Here is a 14158-nt window from a genome sequence, read left to right on the forward strand (position 1 = left end):
TCCCCCCTATGTGGGATCTGCCTCCCAGGGGTTTAAATCTCCTGGCAACACAGGATATGACTCCAAAGGATGAATCTGGACCTGACATCATGGGATTGAGAACATCTTGAAATGAAATGAAACAAACAAAAGTTTCAGTGGCTGAGAGATTCCAGATGGAGTCGAGAAGTCATTCTGGTGGGCATTCTTAATGGACTATACAAATGACCCTTTTTAGGTTTTGGTGCATTGGAATAGCTAGCAGTAAATACCTGAAACTATCAAACTGCAACTCAGTAGCCTTGACTCTTGGGCGATTGTATAGCAGTGTAGCTTAGAAGGTATGACCGTATGATTGTGAAAGCCTTATGGATCACACTCCCTTTATCCAGTGTATGGATGGATGAGTAGAAACATGGAGACAAAAACTAAATGAAGAATAGGGTAGAAGCGGTGAGAATGATTTGGTGTTATTTTTTGCTTTTAATTTTTTGTTCTTATTTTTACTTTTTCTGGTACAAGGAAAATGTTCAAAAAATAGATTGGGATAATGAATGCACAACTATCTGATGGTACTGTGGACAGTTGATTGTATGATACGAGAATATATCTCCAGTAAAACTGAATTTAAAAAAAAAAACAAAAAATTTCACGCTATTCTGCCACCAGAATGTGGTAAACCTGTAATTTGTCACTGATATTTTACATTGCTAATCACTATTGCAAAGATTTCGAAGATGCTTCAAATAAATGAATATATCATAGATGGGCATACTTGAAGTAAATCAGTATGACATGTTATATTAAGCGATTGTGATTAAAGGTATTTTTTCCTAACTGTGAGAAGTTAATGTTTATTTCACAAATGTCATCTCATGAATATCAAATTTCTTTATGAATACAGCTTTTCTATCAAGCAGGTATTGTGAAAGCCATGAATTTCATGTTCATTAGATAAGCTGACAGACTTACATTAGAATTGTTTATCAGAAGGAAGGCAGTGATGTAATAGTTTTAAATTTTTTGGGTGTGGCTTATTTGGCTGATTGGTAATGGCCCCTTCTAAGTATTATGTTTCAGTCTGATTAGTTTGAATGTGACTTAAGCTTTCTTGAATTCCTTAAATTATAAAGGATTAGGATATCTTTTCCCTATGTAGGTATTATGGCAGCCATTAAAATACATCGAGTTGTATGATGATACAAATAATATTGGGTATTCATAATACAAACTGCAGTGTCTTGATAGTCTTAAAAGTAAAAGATGCTTTACAAATTCTGTAACATTTTCGTTGAGATAATCTTTCTTTTTTTTAATTAACTTTTATTTTAAATGAACTATATTTAAAAAAATACAATTAAAAAAAACATTTCAAACAAACCATAACAAGGGAGTAAGAAAAAGACATCTAACCTAAGATAACTACTTTATTTCCAACATGTACCTACTGTACCCCAAGAAAATAACCTAATATATCAACATTTCTGTGAACTTGTTCCTACCATACCCATCAGAAATTAACAGACCGTAGTCATTCCTGGGCATTCCCAGAACGTTAAATTTATCCATGATAGCTTATCTGTTCTTACTGGGTTATCATTCCCCCATCCTTAATTGCTCTCTATCACTAGTTCCCCTACATTCTACATTATAAACCATTTGTTTTACATTTTTCAATGTTCATATTAGTGATAGCATATAATATTTCTCTTTTTGTGCCTGGCTTATTGTGCCTGGGTTTTTGTGCCTGGCTTAAGAGCATATCATCTGCAAACAGGTTTACTTCTTCCATTCAAATTTGGAAGCCTTTTATTTCTTTGTCTTGCTGGATTGCCCTGGCTAGCACTTCCAGCACAATGTTGAATGACAGTGGTGAATCCTTGTCTTGTTCCTGATCTTAGAGGGAGGGCTTTCAGTCTCTCACCACTGAGTACTATGCTGGCTGTGGGTTTTTCATATATGCCCTTTATCATATTGAGGAAGTTTCCTTCAATTCCTCCCTTTTGAAGTGTGTTTTTCAAAAAGGGATGTTGGATTTTCTCGAATGCTTTTTCAGTGTCTATTGAGAGGATCATTTGATTTTTCTCTTTTGATTTGTTAATGTGTTGTAATACATTGATTGATTTTCTTATGTTGAACCATCCTTGCATGCCAGAAATGAACCCCCCTTGGTCATGGTGTATGATTTTTTTAATACGTCTTTGGATTTGATTTGCAAGTATTTTGTTGAGAATTTTTGCGTCTATATTCATTAGGGAGATAGGCCTGTAGTTTTCCTTTTTTGTAGTATCTTTGCCTGGTTGTGGTATTAGATTGATGTTAGCTTCATAAAATGAGTTAGGTGGTGTTCCATTTTCTTCAGTGTTTTGAAACAGTTTAAGATTGGTGTCAGTTCTTTTTGGAAAGTTTGGTAGAATTCCCCTGTGAAGCCATCTGGCCCTGGGCATTTATTTGTGGGAAGCTTTTTGATGACTGATTGGATTTCTTTGCTTGCTATTGGTTGGTTGATGACTTCTGTTTCTTCTCTGGTCAGTCTAGGTTGTTCGTATGTTTCCAGGAAACTGTCCATTTCCTTTACATTATTGAGTTTGTTGGCATACAGTTGTTCATAGTATCCTCTTATAATTTTTTTAATTTCTTCCGGATCCTCAGTAATGTCACCTTTCTCATCCATGATTTTGTTTCTATGGGTCTTCTCTCTTTTTGATTTTGTCAGTCTAGCTACGGGCTTGTCAATCTTGCTGATCTTCTCAGAGAACCAACTTTTGGTGTTATTTATTCTCTCTATTGTTTTTTTTGTTCTCTATGTCATTAATTTCTGCTTTAGTCCTCGTTATTGCTTTTCTTCTCTTGGTTTAGGATTGGTTTGCTGTTCATTTTCTAGCTGCTTCAGTTGATCCATTACTTCTTTGATTTTGGCTCTTTCTTCCTTTTTAATGTATATGTTTAGTGCTATAAATTTCCCCCTCAGTACTGCTTTTGCTGCATCCCATAGGTTTTGGTATGTTGTGTTCTCCTTTTCATTCGTCTCTATATATTTAGCAGTTTCTCTTGCTATTTCTTCTTTAACCCACTGGTTGTTCAGGAGCGTGTTGTTTAACCCCCAAGTATTTGTGAATTTTCTAAGTCCCTGATGGTTCTTGACTTCTAATTGTATTCCATTGTGGTCAGAGAATGTGCTTTGAATAATTTCAATCTTTTTAAATTTATTGAGGCTTGTTTTATGTCCCAGCATATGATCTATTCTGGAGAAAGTTCCGTGAGCACTAGAGAAGAATGTGTATCCTGGTGATTTGGGATATAATGTTCTATATATGTCTGTTAAATCCAATTCATTTATCAGATTGTTTAGGTTTTCAGTTTTCTTATTGGTCTTCTGTCTGATTGATCTATCTAAAGGAGACAGTGATGTGTTGAAGTTTCCCACAGTTACTGTGGAAACATCAGTTGCTTCCTTTAGTTTTGCCAGTCTTTGTCTCATGTATTTTGTGGCACCTTGATTGGGTGCATAAACATTTATGATTGTTATTTCTTCTTGTTGAATTGCCATTTTTATTGGTATGTAGTGGCCTTTGTCTCTCTTAACATCCTTGCATTTAAAGTCTATTTTATCTGAGATTAAAATTGCTACTCCTGCTTTCTTTTGGCTGTAGCTTGCGTGAAATATTTTTTTCCATCCTTTCACTTTCAATTTCTTTGTGTCCCTGTGTCTAAGATGAGTCTCTTGTATGCAACACATTGATGGTTCATTTTTTTTAATCCAGTATGCCAATCTGTATCTTTTGATGGGGGATTTTAATCCATTTACATTCAATGTTATTACTGTGAAGGCGTTTCTTGAATCAGCCATCTTATCCTTTGGTTTATGTTTGTCATATATCTTTTTTCCCTCTCTCTCTTAATGTCCTTTAGCGTATCCATACTGAATCTCTTTAGTACTGAACCTTTCTCCATATCACTCTCTCCTTTCTTTTTTTCTCTGTTGGTAACGCTCCCTTTAGTATCTCAAGGCAGGTGTCTTGTTAGCAAATTCAGCATTTGTCTGTGAAAAATTTAAGCTCTCCCTCAAATTTGAAGGAGAGCTTTGCTGGATAAAGAATTCTTGGTTGGTAATTTTTCTGTCTCAGAATTTTAAATATGTCCTGCCACTGCCTTCTCACCTCCATGGTGGCTGCTGATAGTAACTACTTAGTCTTATGCTATTTCCTTTGTATGTGGTGGATTTCTTTTCTCTTGCTGCTTGTAGAACTTGCTCCTTCTCTTCCATATTTGACGGTGTGATCAGAGTATGTCTTGGAGTGGGTTTATTTGGATTTATTCTATTTGGAGTTTGGTGGGCATTTATGATTTGTGTATTTATGTTGTTTACAAGATTTGGGAAGTTTTCCCCAACAGTTTCTTTGAATACTCTTCCTGGACCTTTGCCCTTCTCTTCCCCTTTTGGAACACCAGTGAGTCTTTTATTTGGACGTTTTATATTATCTGTCTTATTCCTGATGTCCATTTCAATTTTTTGACTTTTCCCCCATTGTTTCTTTTGTTCTTTCATTTTCCATTCTGTTGTCCTCCAGGTCACTGATTGGCTGTTCAGCTTCCTCTAGTCTTATACTGTGAGTATCCAGAATCTTTTTAATTTGGTCAACAGTTTGTTTTATTTCCATGAGATCATCATCTTTTTTAATTTACTCGTGTAATTCCTTCTTTATGCTCTTCTAGGGTCTTCTTCATGCCCTTTATATACTGTTCCATGCTCTTCTTCAGGTCCTTTATATCCTGTGCCATGCTCTTGTTTGTCTTTAGTTCTTTGATTAATTGCTCCAAGTACTGTGTCTTGTCTGATCTTTTGATTTGTGTGTTTGGGTTTGGGTTCTCCATATCGGCTGATGTTTTCTTATGCTTTAAAATTTTCTGTTGTTTTTGGCCCCTTGGCATTTACTTAACTTAATAGAATTCTTTTAGGATATGTAGACCGATTCAAACCCTTATCTCTAATTTGTCAGATCTACAGCTTTGTGGAGTACACTTTAACTAACCAGCAGGTGGCGTCCTCAAGCCACCTATTCCCCTCAAGCCAGTTCTCCCCGACTTTGTCTTTGTGGTGATTGGGGGTGTGAGTCTTGTGGGGTCCAATTGGTGCACCAAGCTTGCATGTGTAGTTGGTGTTACCAGCCCTGCATATGGGGTGTCTGAGCGGTTAGGGAGGGCGGGCAGCTTCAACAATCAGATCTTCCAGGTGTTCCTGGAGATTTAAAGCTGTTGCAATAGTCTAATCCTTCTGTTCAGTCTTGCCACAGTTTGTCTCTGCCGCTGACCCACAAGTCCTTGGTATTGGCGTATGGTCCCTGGGACTTGCAAATGGGTCCCTCTTCCAAGTCGTGCACTCCGAGGTCCTCCGCTGAGGGGCAACTTTAGGCTGGCATGGTGGTGTCAGGACAGGTGTGGCAGGTGAGGTGGTGGCAGCTCTGTCTTCTTCCTCCGTCCATCCCATAGCCAGGGCAGAAGAGCAGCATATTGGCAGTTTCCCATCACTCCCCCAGCCCCACCTACCTGGCCAAAATAATCTTTCTTTATGCTCATAACCTTTTGGAGTAGGAAAGAAGGATATTACTGTAATCTACATTGACTGTGGGGAACCATCTTAGAGTGATGGAACAATATGCTCAGATCACTGCCACCCACCATGCTTTCATCTCGTTGGTGCTCACTGATCTTTTCCTGTAGTCTTGGCCAATTCATGACTCTGTAACACTAGGGAACAGAGTCAACAACAGCACCAGCATCAAGAATCCCATATACCTGCCTTATATCCCCCTTTTGCAGACATTTAGCTTTGGCATATTGCCTTTGTTGCAATTAGTGGAAGCATGTTACAGTGTTACTGTTAACTGTGAACTGTAGTTTGCATTTTTAACAACTTGTCAAGTTGACATTTATTTGTTCTCCCTCATATAAAAAGATATTTGTACATTTAATCACAATCATTGACGACTCTGGGTTTCACTTAGTTACACAGTCCCAGACGTTATCTTTTATCCTTCCCCGTTGTCCTAAATGCTCCAGCCTTTCTCCCTCAGCCTTACTCACAGTCATCTTTGTTCAGTGTACTTACATTGCTATGCTACTATCTCCCAAAATTGTATTCCAGACCTCTCTCTCCTGTCTTTTCCTATTTGTCAGTAGTGCTCCCTTTAGTACTTCCTGTAGAGCAGGTATCTTTTTCACAAACTGTCTTAGTGTCTGTCTGAGAATATTTTAAAGTCTCCCTCAGTTTTGAAGTCAGCTTTGCCAGATATAGAATTGTTGGTTGGAAGTTCCTCTTCCTCAGTATCTTAAATGTATCATACTGCTGCCTTCTCGCCTCCATGGTTTCTACTGAGAAATCCGCGTATAGTCTTATGAAGCTTCCCTTGTGTATGATGGATTACTTTTCTCATGGTGCTTTCAGAATTCTCTCTTTGTCTTTGATATTTGATAATCTGATTAAGTGTCTTGGCATAGATCTATTTGAATCTCTTCTGTTTGGGGTACACTTTGCTTCTTGAATCTGTAATTTTATGTCTTTCATAAGAGATGGGAAATTCTCTGTGGTTATTTCCTCCATTATTGTTTCTGTCTATTTTCCCTTCTCTTCTCCTTCTGGGGTACCTCTGAGATGTACATTCATGCCCTTCATTCAATTCTGTGAGACATTGGTCATATTTTTCCATTCTTGTACCTGTCTGTTCATGTGTAGGATTTCTGATGTCTTATCCCCAGTTCATGAATCTTTTCTTTTGCCTGTGCAAATCAGCTGTTGTATGTCTCCATTTCGTTTTTTATGTCTTTTATTGTTCCTTTCATTACCATACGTTCTGCCAATTTTTTTTTCCACACTTTGGATTTCTTCTTTATGTTCACCCAATGTCTTCTTTATATCCTTCATCTCTTTTACCATATCTTCCCTCAACTTGTTGATTTCATTTTTGGATTGAGTTAGGAGATTTGTTTGATTAATAAATGGTTGCTTCAATTCCTGTATCTCAGTTGAAGTGTAAGTTTGTTCTTTTGACAGGGCCATGGCTTCATTTTTCCCAAGGTGTCTCGAAATCTTTTGTTGTGTAGGCATCTGGCTTCCTTGATTAATGCAGTCAGATTTTCTCAGCCAAATGGGCCCAGGTCTCAGTAAGAAGTGTAATTAGTGTCAGGTTTTCCTCAGGAGCAAGTTGTCTGACTTTCCCGTGAGGCCTCTAGACTCTTTGCTTTTCCTGTCCTGCCAAGCAGTTGGCTCTCATCAGCCTGCAGATCCCCAGCAATGTAAAGACGTGTGGTCCATTTAATTCATAGTGGGCCCCATCCTCGGTATGGGCTGAGGGTATCAGAAGCCAAACTTAAGTTGTTTCTGGTTTGTCCCCCCTCTCCCCCCAGCCCTGGGTCTGAGTTCTCTGAGAAAGGGCCCCCACTTGAGCTAGGCCCTATCTCCCTTTTCTTAGGGAAGATAAACCCCCTAGGGAGTTCTCTTCTACACTTGAATTCCTTCTTTGTCTCTTACTTTCTTAACTCCAACTTTGCCTGGGTCAGCACTGACAATTGAAAATGCCTGAGGCTTTTTCTAATGGGCTGCTTAGAATGAGAGAAAAGAAAAGGAAAAAGAGCAAAAGCCCCTTTTGAGAGCCAGTCCCCAGCCCCTCAGTTTCTCTTGTCATCTTGTGTTTTTACTCAATTATCTGTGCCCCTTGACTTGGTGTACATCCATTTACCCGTACTCTGAACTCCACCGTCTCCAAAAGCCTCTGTGTTTATTTAGATATGTATTTTTTTTCTTCAACCCTGCCTCCTCTTTACTGGAAGGAACCTGAGATTCCCACTTGCTCAGGGCTTATCTGTGCTTGTAGTTTGTGTTCGATAGTCCAAATTTATTAAATTAAAACTGCAGTTGGAGTTTGGTTAAGGTACATCCCTTGCTCCCGGCAGGAACTGCTTCTTTCTTCCCAGCGGAGTTTTGCTACTCAGCCGCCATGCCAGGGGGAGAGGCGCCAGTCTGCAGTTTTTACTTCCAGTTTTTATGCTGCAGTTTCAGCCATTCCACCCATTCCTGACTGGTGTATGATGTGTAAACAGTCACAGATGTCCCCGATAGTTGTTCCAGACTATTTACTAGTTGTTCCTGGCTATTTACTAGATGCTGTAGAGAACTAACTTAATTCCACACATTTCCATAACGATGTCTTGCCCCACCCCTGAGATAGGTTTTTGTGGATGAGAAGAGTTTTGAGAAGTTGAGAAGAGAATATGGCTCTATACAGTTACTTAGCCAAATGAAACAAGGCAAGATCTTGACCAAGCAGCTATTATTATCAATAAAATCTTTTAAAAGATAGAATAAAATCATTGTCTTTACATAGAATTTTATATCATTGTGTTCATTCTCTGTTCCTATTTATCTCATACTTCCAGAGACTAGCACTGTACTTTGCACGAAATTGACATCAATAAATGTTTCCTGAATTGAATTGAACTGGACCTAAAAAGTGGGTGGATTTTGGGGGGCTTTTTTTTTTTTTTGGTCTTGGAAATTTCCTACCAGATTATTTAGCATTTAGTGTTCTAAAGTGGTTAAGTTTTACTTTTTGTTAAGAAATAAAGGTGTGGTCTATGTTCACTTGGAATTGGTGCCTTAATAAACAGTATTTTGGGGAAGGGAAATGAAAACATGTTGACAGGCACATAATTTAAATTTTTTTTATCCTTATATAAAGAAATAGTTGAAGTTTTGAACACTTTCCAAATTTGAATGTAGCCTTAAGCATTTTTTCCTTATGAATGCCATATAAACATTTACAAATAACAGTACAGTGGGATGCAAATCACTGAAATCCTGTCTCACACAGTAAGCAATTATTTGACTCTAAAATCAAGATTCAGAATATTGCAGACATCATTGCCACTGCATTAACGTGTTTATAAAATATTAATGAAATATTCACCAATCATGTTAATACCATTAAATTAGTAGTAATGAATTTTTTCTGTGTTTTCTTCAAATATGGTATCGTTTCTGCTTTATTCAGTCAATAGGCCTTAGCTTACTTCATTAATAAGTTTCGTAAAAAATAACTTGAAATCTGTAATCTTGGATGAGTTTGTGAATAACTACCATTATTTATATTTTATACTTTATTCTAGGTCCAACAGTTTAAGCAGGATCCACGCCCAACAACGTGTCTTCACTCTGTATTCCACGTGCGCACAGGAGATGAACTCCTCTCCTATGAGCAATACGGTCATCTTCAGGTAAAAACAGAAGATGATGTGTTTTCTCCTTCTCTTATCTACACTCCGCATCATAGGAAAGTAGAGATTGTTTACAATTTAGAAAAAGAGTTTATAATTTTTTCAAAGTAGAAGTAGAAAAATCAGCTTTTAAAGGGTGAATAAAGTGAAATTCTAACCACAAGGGCATAATCAATTACTGTGATTGAACATCAAATCCTGTGAGTTCTGGGTCTTGAAGTGAACAGGCAAGTGGATGGATAATAACATTTTCAGTATCTAGAAGAAAGGAAGCCTACAGTTCTTTCAGTGACAAATACTTTTACTTGTTATCAAATTTAAAAGAATTTCAACACTTAGAATTAGGGAATGAAAGACAATTGACAGTGTCAGTTTTTAAAAATTAGTCTTCAATAACTCCAAAAGCACACCATTGAAACGCAATTCCAAAAGGCATTTGTGGAGTCTATAAACTTTGTCTTCTATAATATGCTAAGTTTCTAGATAAATAATAAGAAGGCACAGGAGGATTTTGTGTTTTGTTTTCATTTTTTCTTTTCCATCTGTATATCGTTTTTAGCTGGACATCTTTTGCACTGTTTCTATGATACAAATGTGATATATGCTAATTATTTTTAATGGATTTTCTTCCTACTCATCATTTGGTCTTGTTATTGTTCAAACAGAATACTTAATGATTATTCATCCCCTAAAAAATTGGAGTATCTCGTTTTCATAGTCCCTCTACAGATCTGAAATATCTTACTTTAGTGTGCCTCATCCAGACACAGAAAGTGTAGTGTCTCCATTTCAGTATCGAAGAAACTCTTGTACTTCTATATAACCAATTCCTTGGAGAATTGCTGTAAGCAAATATTTGGCTGATTCTGGCAGTGGGATGACTCTTCTCCACCACGTTCTGTTACAGGTCACTCAAGAGTTTGTGATCCAGAAATAAACTAAAACCAGAATCCTAAATCTTCCTGTGTTGTCCATTTGGACCTTGAGAAGGACTGTACCTCAGTGCTGAGATGTCAGAGATACCCAAGATAGGCTGAGAAGGCTGCCAGCAGTGCAAGGCCCGTTGGCACATAGCTGCTTTTTCTAAGGCCTCCAGGGCACTGATAATTTTCTTCCTCAACTTTCTTTCCATCAGTCACTCAGTAATGGTTGGAGGAGAGTTAAGGGTGACAGTGACAAAAGCCACTAAAGCTGTTTGAGAATAACTATCTTCTGGGTCAGAAGTGTATGGGAACAAAAGTACATCTTGCTTACTCTTTCTCTTTAACTCAAGTTTCCAATTTCCTGGCTAAATTAAAACTTCTACTCCCTCCCTTCCTCCCTCCTTCCCTACCTTTCTTGCTTCCTCCTCTTTTTGTTCTTTCTTTCTTCCTTTCTTCCTCTCAATATAATAGCTCTATTGAGATATAATTCACATAGCACACAGTTAACTAATTCAAGTTTACAATTCAATGGTTTTTAGTGTATTAGATTTGTGCAATGATCACAATTTTAGAACATTTTTATCACCCATAGAGATGCTTTGTACCTATTTGCAGTCACTTTCCATTTCTTCCCAGTAACCTCAGCCGTAGGCAACCACTAATCTACTTTCTGTAATTAGGCAATCTGTCCCTGGATTTGCCTATTTTGGATATTTCATATAAATGGAATCTTACATTATGCAGTATTTTGTGACTAGCTTCTTTCACTTAGTGTAAGGTTTTCACACTGTATCCATGATGTGTAGCATGTGCCTCTCACTGCTCATTTCCTTGAGATTATTTCCAGATCCCATTCAGGATTCTGTGGGAGTCTTCTCATTAAAGTAAATTTTATTTTCTTCATTATTTCTAGCTTAGTTTATATAACACTATCATTAATAGCCTATTAAACTAAAAGAAGAAAATAACTCATTTGTTCATAAATATCTTTTATCTTATATGCTATACCATTGATTAAAATTATTACTTCCCTAAAGATGCTTAGGGTAATTCTGTATTCTCTGGAAATAAGACTGTTTTCAAGATAGTTATAATGCCTTACATGTTAGTAACTTCTGCATTGACATACAGTGAAGATGGTATGACATTACATAATTACCTGTGGGGGGAAAACTATTCGAAAGTACTTTATACTCAAGATTTGAAAATAAATCTTAGAAAACAAATGTTATAGAAACAGTTGCTAACAATGATTCTTGCAACTGTTTCCATAATCAAGTATTACCCACCACAATGAATTTTAGGATTTTAGAGTTTCATATACAAGCCTGGGATTTTATTATGAACTAAAGCCACAACTCCTTTTTCACAGTAGGAGAAGAAATAGTTTTTATATGCCACTGATATGAGTTAATGACTTATAAGTTGATAAGTTGAGTTTTAAATTCAATTTCATAACAACAATTTGTTTCCTAACAATTTGTTTTAATGTTGCCATTTGTTTTCAGATAAACACAGTGTCCCTCTATCTGCTTTATCTTGTGGAAATGATTTCCTCAGGACTCCAGATTATCTACAACACTGATGAGGTACTATTTCCCTAAATTCTTTAGTCCTAAAATTCATCTCATATAATAACCTTTAGAATATCCTCTTTTTTATTTTTAAAAACTTATTTTTGATTTCAGAAATAAAAGATTATTCTTAAATTCATATCATCAGATATTGGTTGTATATCAAAAATTCTGTATTTTCAATGCAAAGAATTTGAAAAATGAACAAAGTGTATAACAGGGTGTAAAACTACTCCTGTGAGGGTTCTGTTTCCATATTCTGAAATAAAACCTTCTAACTTTCAGAAAATTTTAGTAACAATAAAAATAAAGTATTTTCATATTTTTTATGTTTTTCCTTTCCTTGCTTTTTGTAGCCCATCCTTTAAAAAGAAAAAAAATCTTTTTGTTATCTTATTATTCTTATTTGTGGGACCTCCATAGGGCTCTTAATGTTTTTCAGAAGACAAATACCATGTTCTTATTATTAGGAAATTTGCCAGGAATTTATATCCCAAAATTGAGAGGAATTTTTTTTCACAGGCACAAATGCTTGAACAAACACCGATGCATATATGTTGACAAATTTTTAAATGTGCAACAGTGGGAGCAAATATCTTTTATCATTGAGGTTGTACATTCAATGAGAGCTCCATCAAAGAGTAGGTATGAGATACGTACTTGTTAGTATTCTTTTCCTGTGATCCGTGCAGGGAAGAGCAATGGCCTTATCTACTAAACACCCAAATCTCCTTTAAACTGTACTAAAGGGGCTATGAAATAGGTGTTGCCCTCTAGTAGTTTATAGTTGTGTACATACTCCCACTTGTGCTTTTTAAATATGTTGTCTAAGGCCTATTTAGAAATGAAGATGTTATCTCTGATAAGTAGAGATTATTACCCACTTTTGGTTTCTTCTGTTTGATTTGCCAAAGAATTACATGTTTTCATTTCATCCAGATACTTCTCAGATTTTGTTTTGTTTTGCTTTTGCTTGTGGCTGGTTAATTCTTATTTCAGTCTTACCTAACATCCTAAATTATAAAACAAACAGAAGAAGTGTGCCTCTGACTAATTAAACAAGGGCTGCCACAACCTGTCCAATTAGCTTCCCACTTCTTCCTACTCATAGAAACTCCACTGCACTGGCAGAGGCATCCCAGGTTCCAGTGGGATTCAATATGATAGTCATTTACAGTAAGTGGCAGCTAACATTGAGGATTGGAAGTGATTTCTCACTAAAGTTACTTGGATAAAATAGTAGTGGTGAAATTGTTTTGGTTTGTCATGGATTTGTGTTGTTTTCTTATTTTAATTTTTTGTGTTCTCAATATCTATCATAGTTTGTTTTAAATCCTAATTTGTGATCTGACATTTTTTCCTATATAAGTTATGGATTTCATCAACTTTTCCATTCTGTTTTATATGGTATGTATCTATACTTAAGCAATTTCTGACAATTCTCCTTAAACTTTATTGCTTTATTCTTTTAATTTTGTTCTTTCCTTTTTTAATTCTTATCTGGATTTTCTTCTTGGTCTTACAGTTTTTATTTGGTACATATAAAATTTTTATGTAGCTATATGAATATGCTTTTACCACATGCACACACTTAAAATCCTAAAATAATAGTATGTGTCATTGCTACCTTCCATCTTTCCCCTTGAATGTGTGTATACTATATTAGGAATCATATGGAGAGGCAGTTAAATGGGCCTGCATAAAATCTTTTAATGAATACAGCTACAGATATTTTATAGTATTTAACCCTTTGGAAGGTGGTATGACTTGGGAACCATTTTCTTTTCTAGTTGTACCTTAGGTCCTAGAGTGGCAAGTTCATAGTCTCATCTTTTTTCTTCTGTCACCAGGCATGTGTAAATCTTAGGGTAACCGAGGGAACTGGGAAGGCAGTGAGATCTATATACGATCAGATTTTAAATTTATCAAAATCCTTATATTTCATAGGAATGAAGAATACAGAGTTTGCCTACACACACACACGATGATCCTTGTCTTAGTTTTGTAGGGCTTCAATAACAAAATAGCACAATCTGGGTGACTTAAAATAATGGAAGTTATTAGCTCACAGTTCTAAATGCTAGATGTTGGCAAGTCAGTGCTTCCTTAAAAATGAAGAAACCCCACCCCAAAATTGCAAAACAACAACATTTCATTTTTTCCTTAAGATAATATTTTCTTGCTTTTATGGAAAAATGCTTCATTTCCCGAAGATGCATAATATTTTCTTAAAGAAGGGATTTTCTAGTCCCCACAGCTATGTCTTAAAGAATGCCTTAAAAGTAGAGATTTGTTTTCCCTTCCTTCTTTTTGGATTTACTTCTCTTTTTAATTCATGTATAGGAGACAGCATGCCTGTGCCATATTTGCAGTTGAGATCACCTAATTTTCCAGAGGCTTTTATTTCTTATT

The 14158-nt window shown here is 36.3% G+C and overlaps 1 protein-coding gene across 10 annotated transcripts in view; it reads left to right on the forward strand.

Moving 5' to 3' along the window:
- PHKB (phosphorylase kinase regulatory subunit beta) overlaps positions 1–14158 on the forward strand; it is a 276301-nt gene that overhangs the window by 61903 nt on the left and 200240 nt on the right. For 9 of the 10 annotated variants that reach the window (XR_005213751.1, XM_037815495.1, XM_037815494.1 and 6 more), the window contains 2 exons: positions 9142–9249; positions 11681–11761. Coding sequence is in view for 9 of the 10 variants with exons in the window: in XM_037815495.1 (XP_037671423.1) it covers positions 9142–9249; positions 11681–11761 (189 nt within the window). In the remaining variant the exon portion in view is untranslated. Of the gene's footprint in view, positions 1–142; positions 178–9141; positions 9250–11680; positions 11762–14158 lie in introns of those variants that run through there. The other variant, XM_037815499.1, reaches the window with a different exon arrangement.

This window comes from Choloepus didactylus, chromosome 22 (genome assembly GCF_015220235.1).
Source record: "Choloepus didactylus isolate mChoDid1 chromosome 22, mChoDid1.pri, whole genome shotgun sequence".
NCBI classification, from domain to species: Eukaryota; Metazoa; Chordata; class Mammalia; order Pilosa; family Megalonychidae; genus Choloepus; species Choloepus didactylus.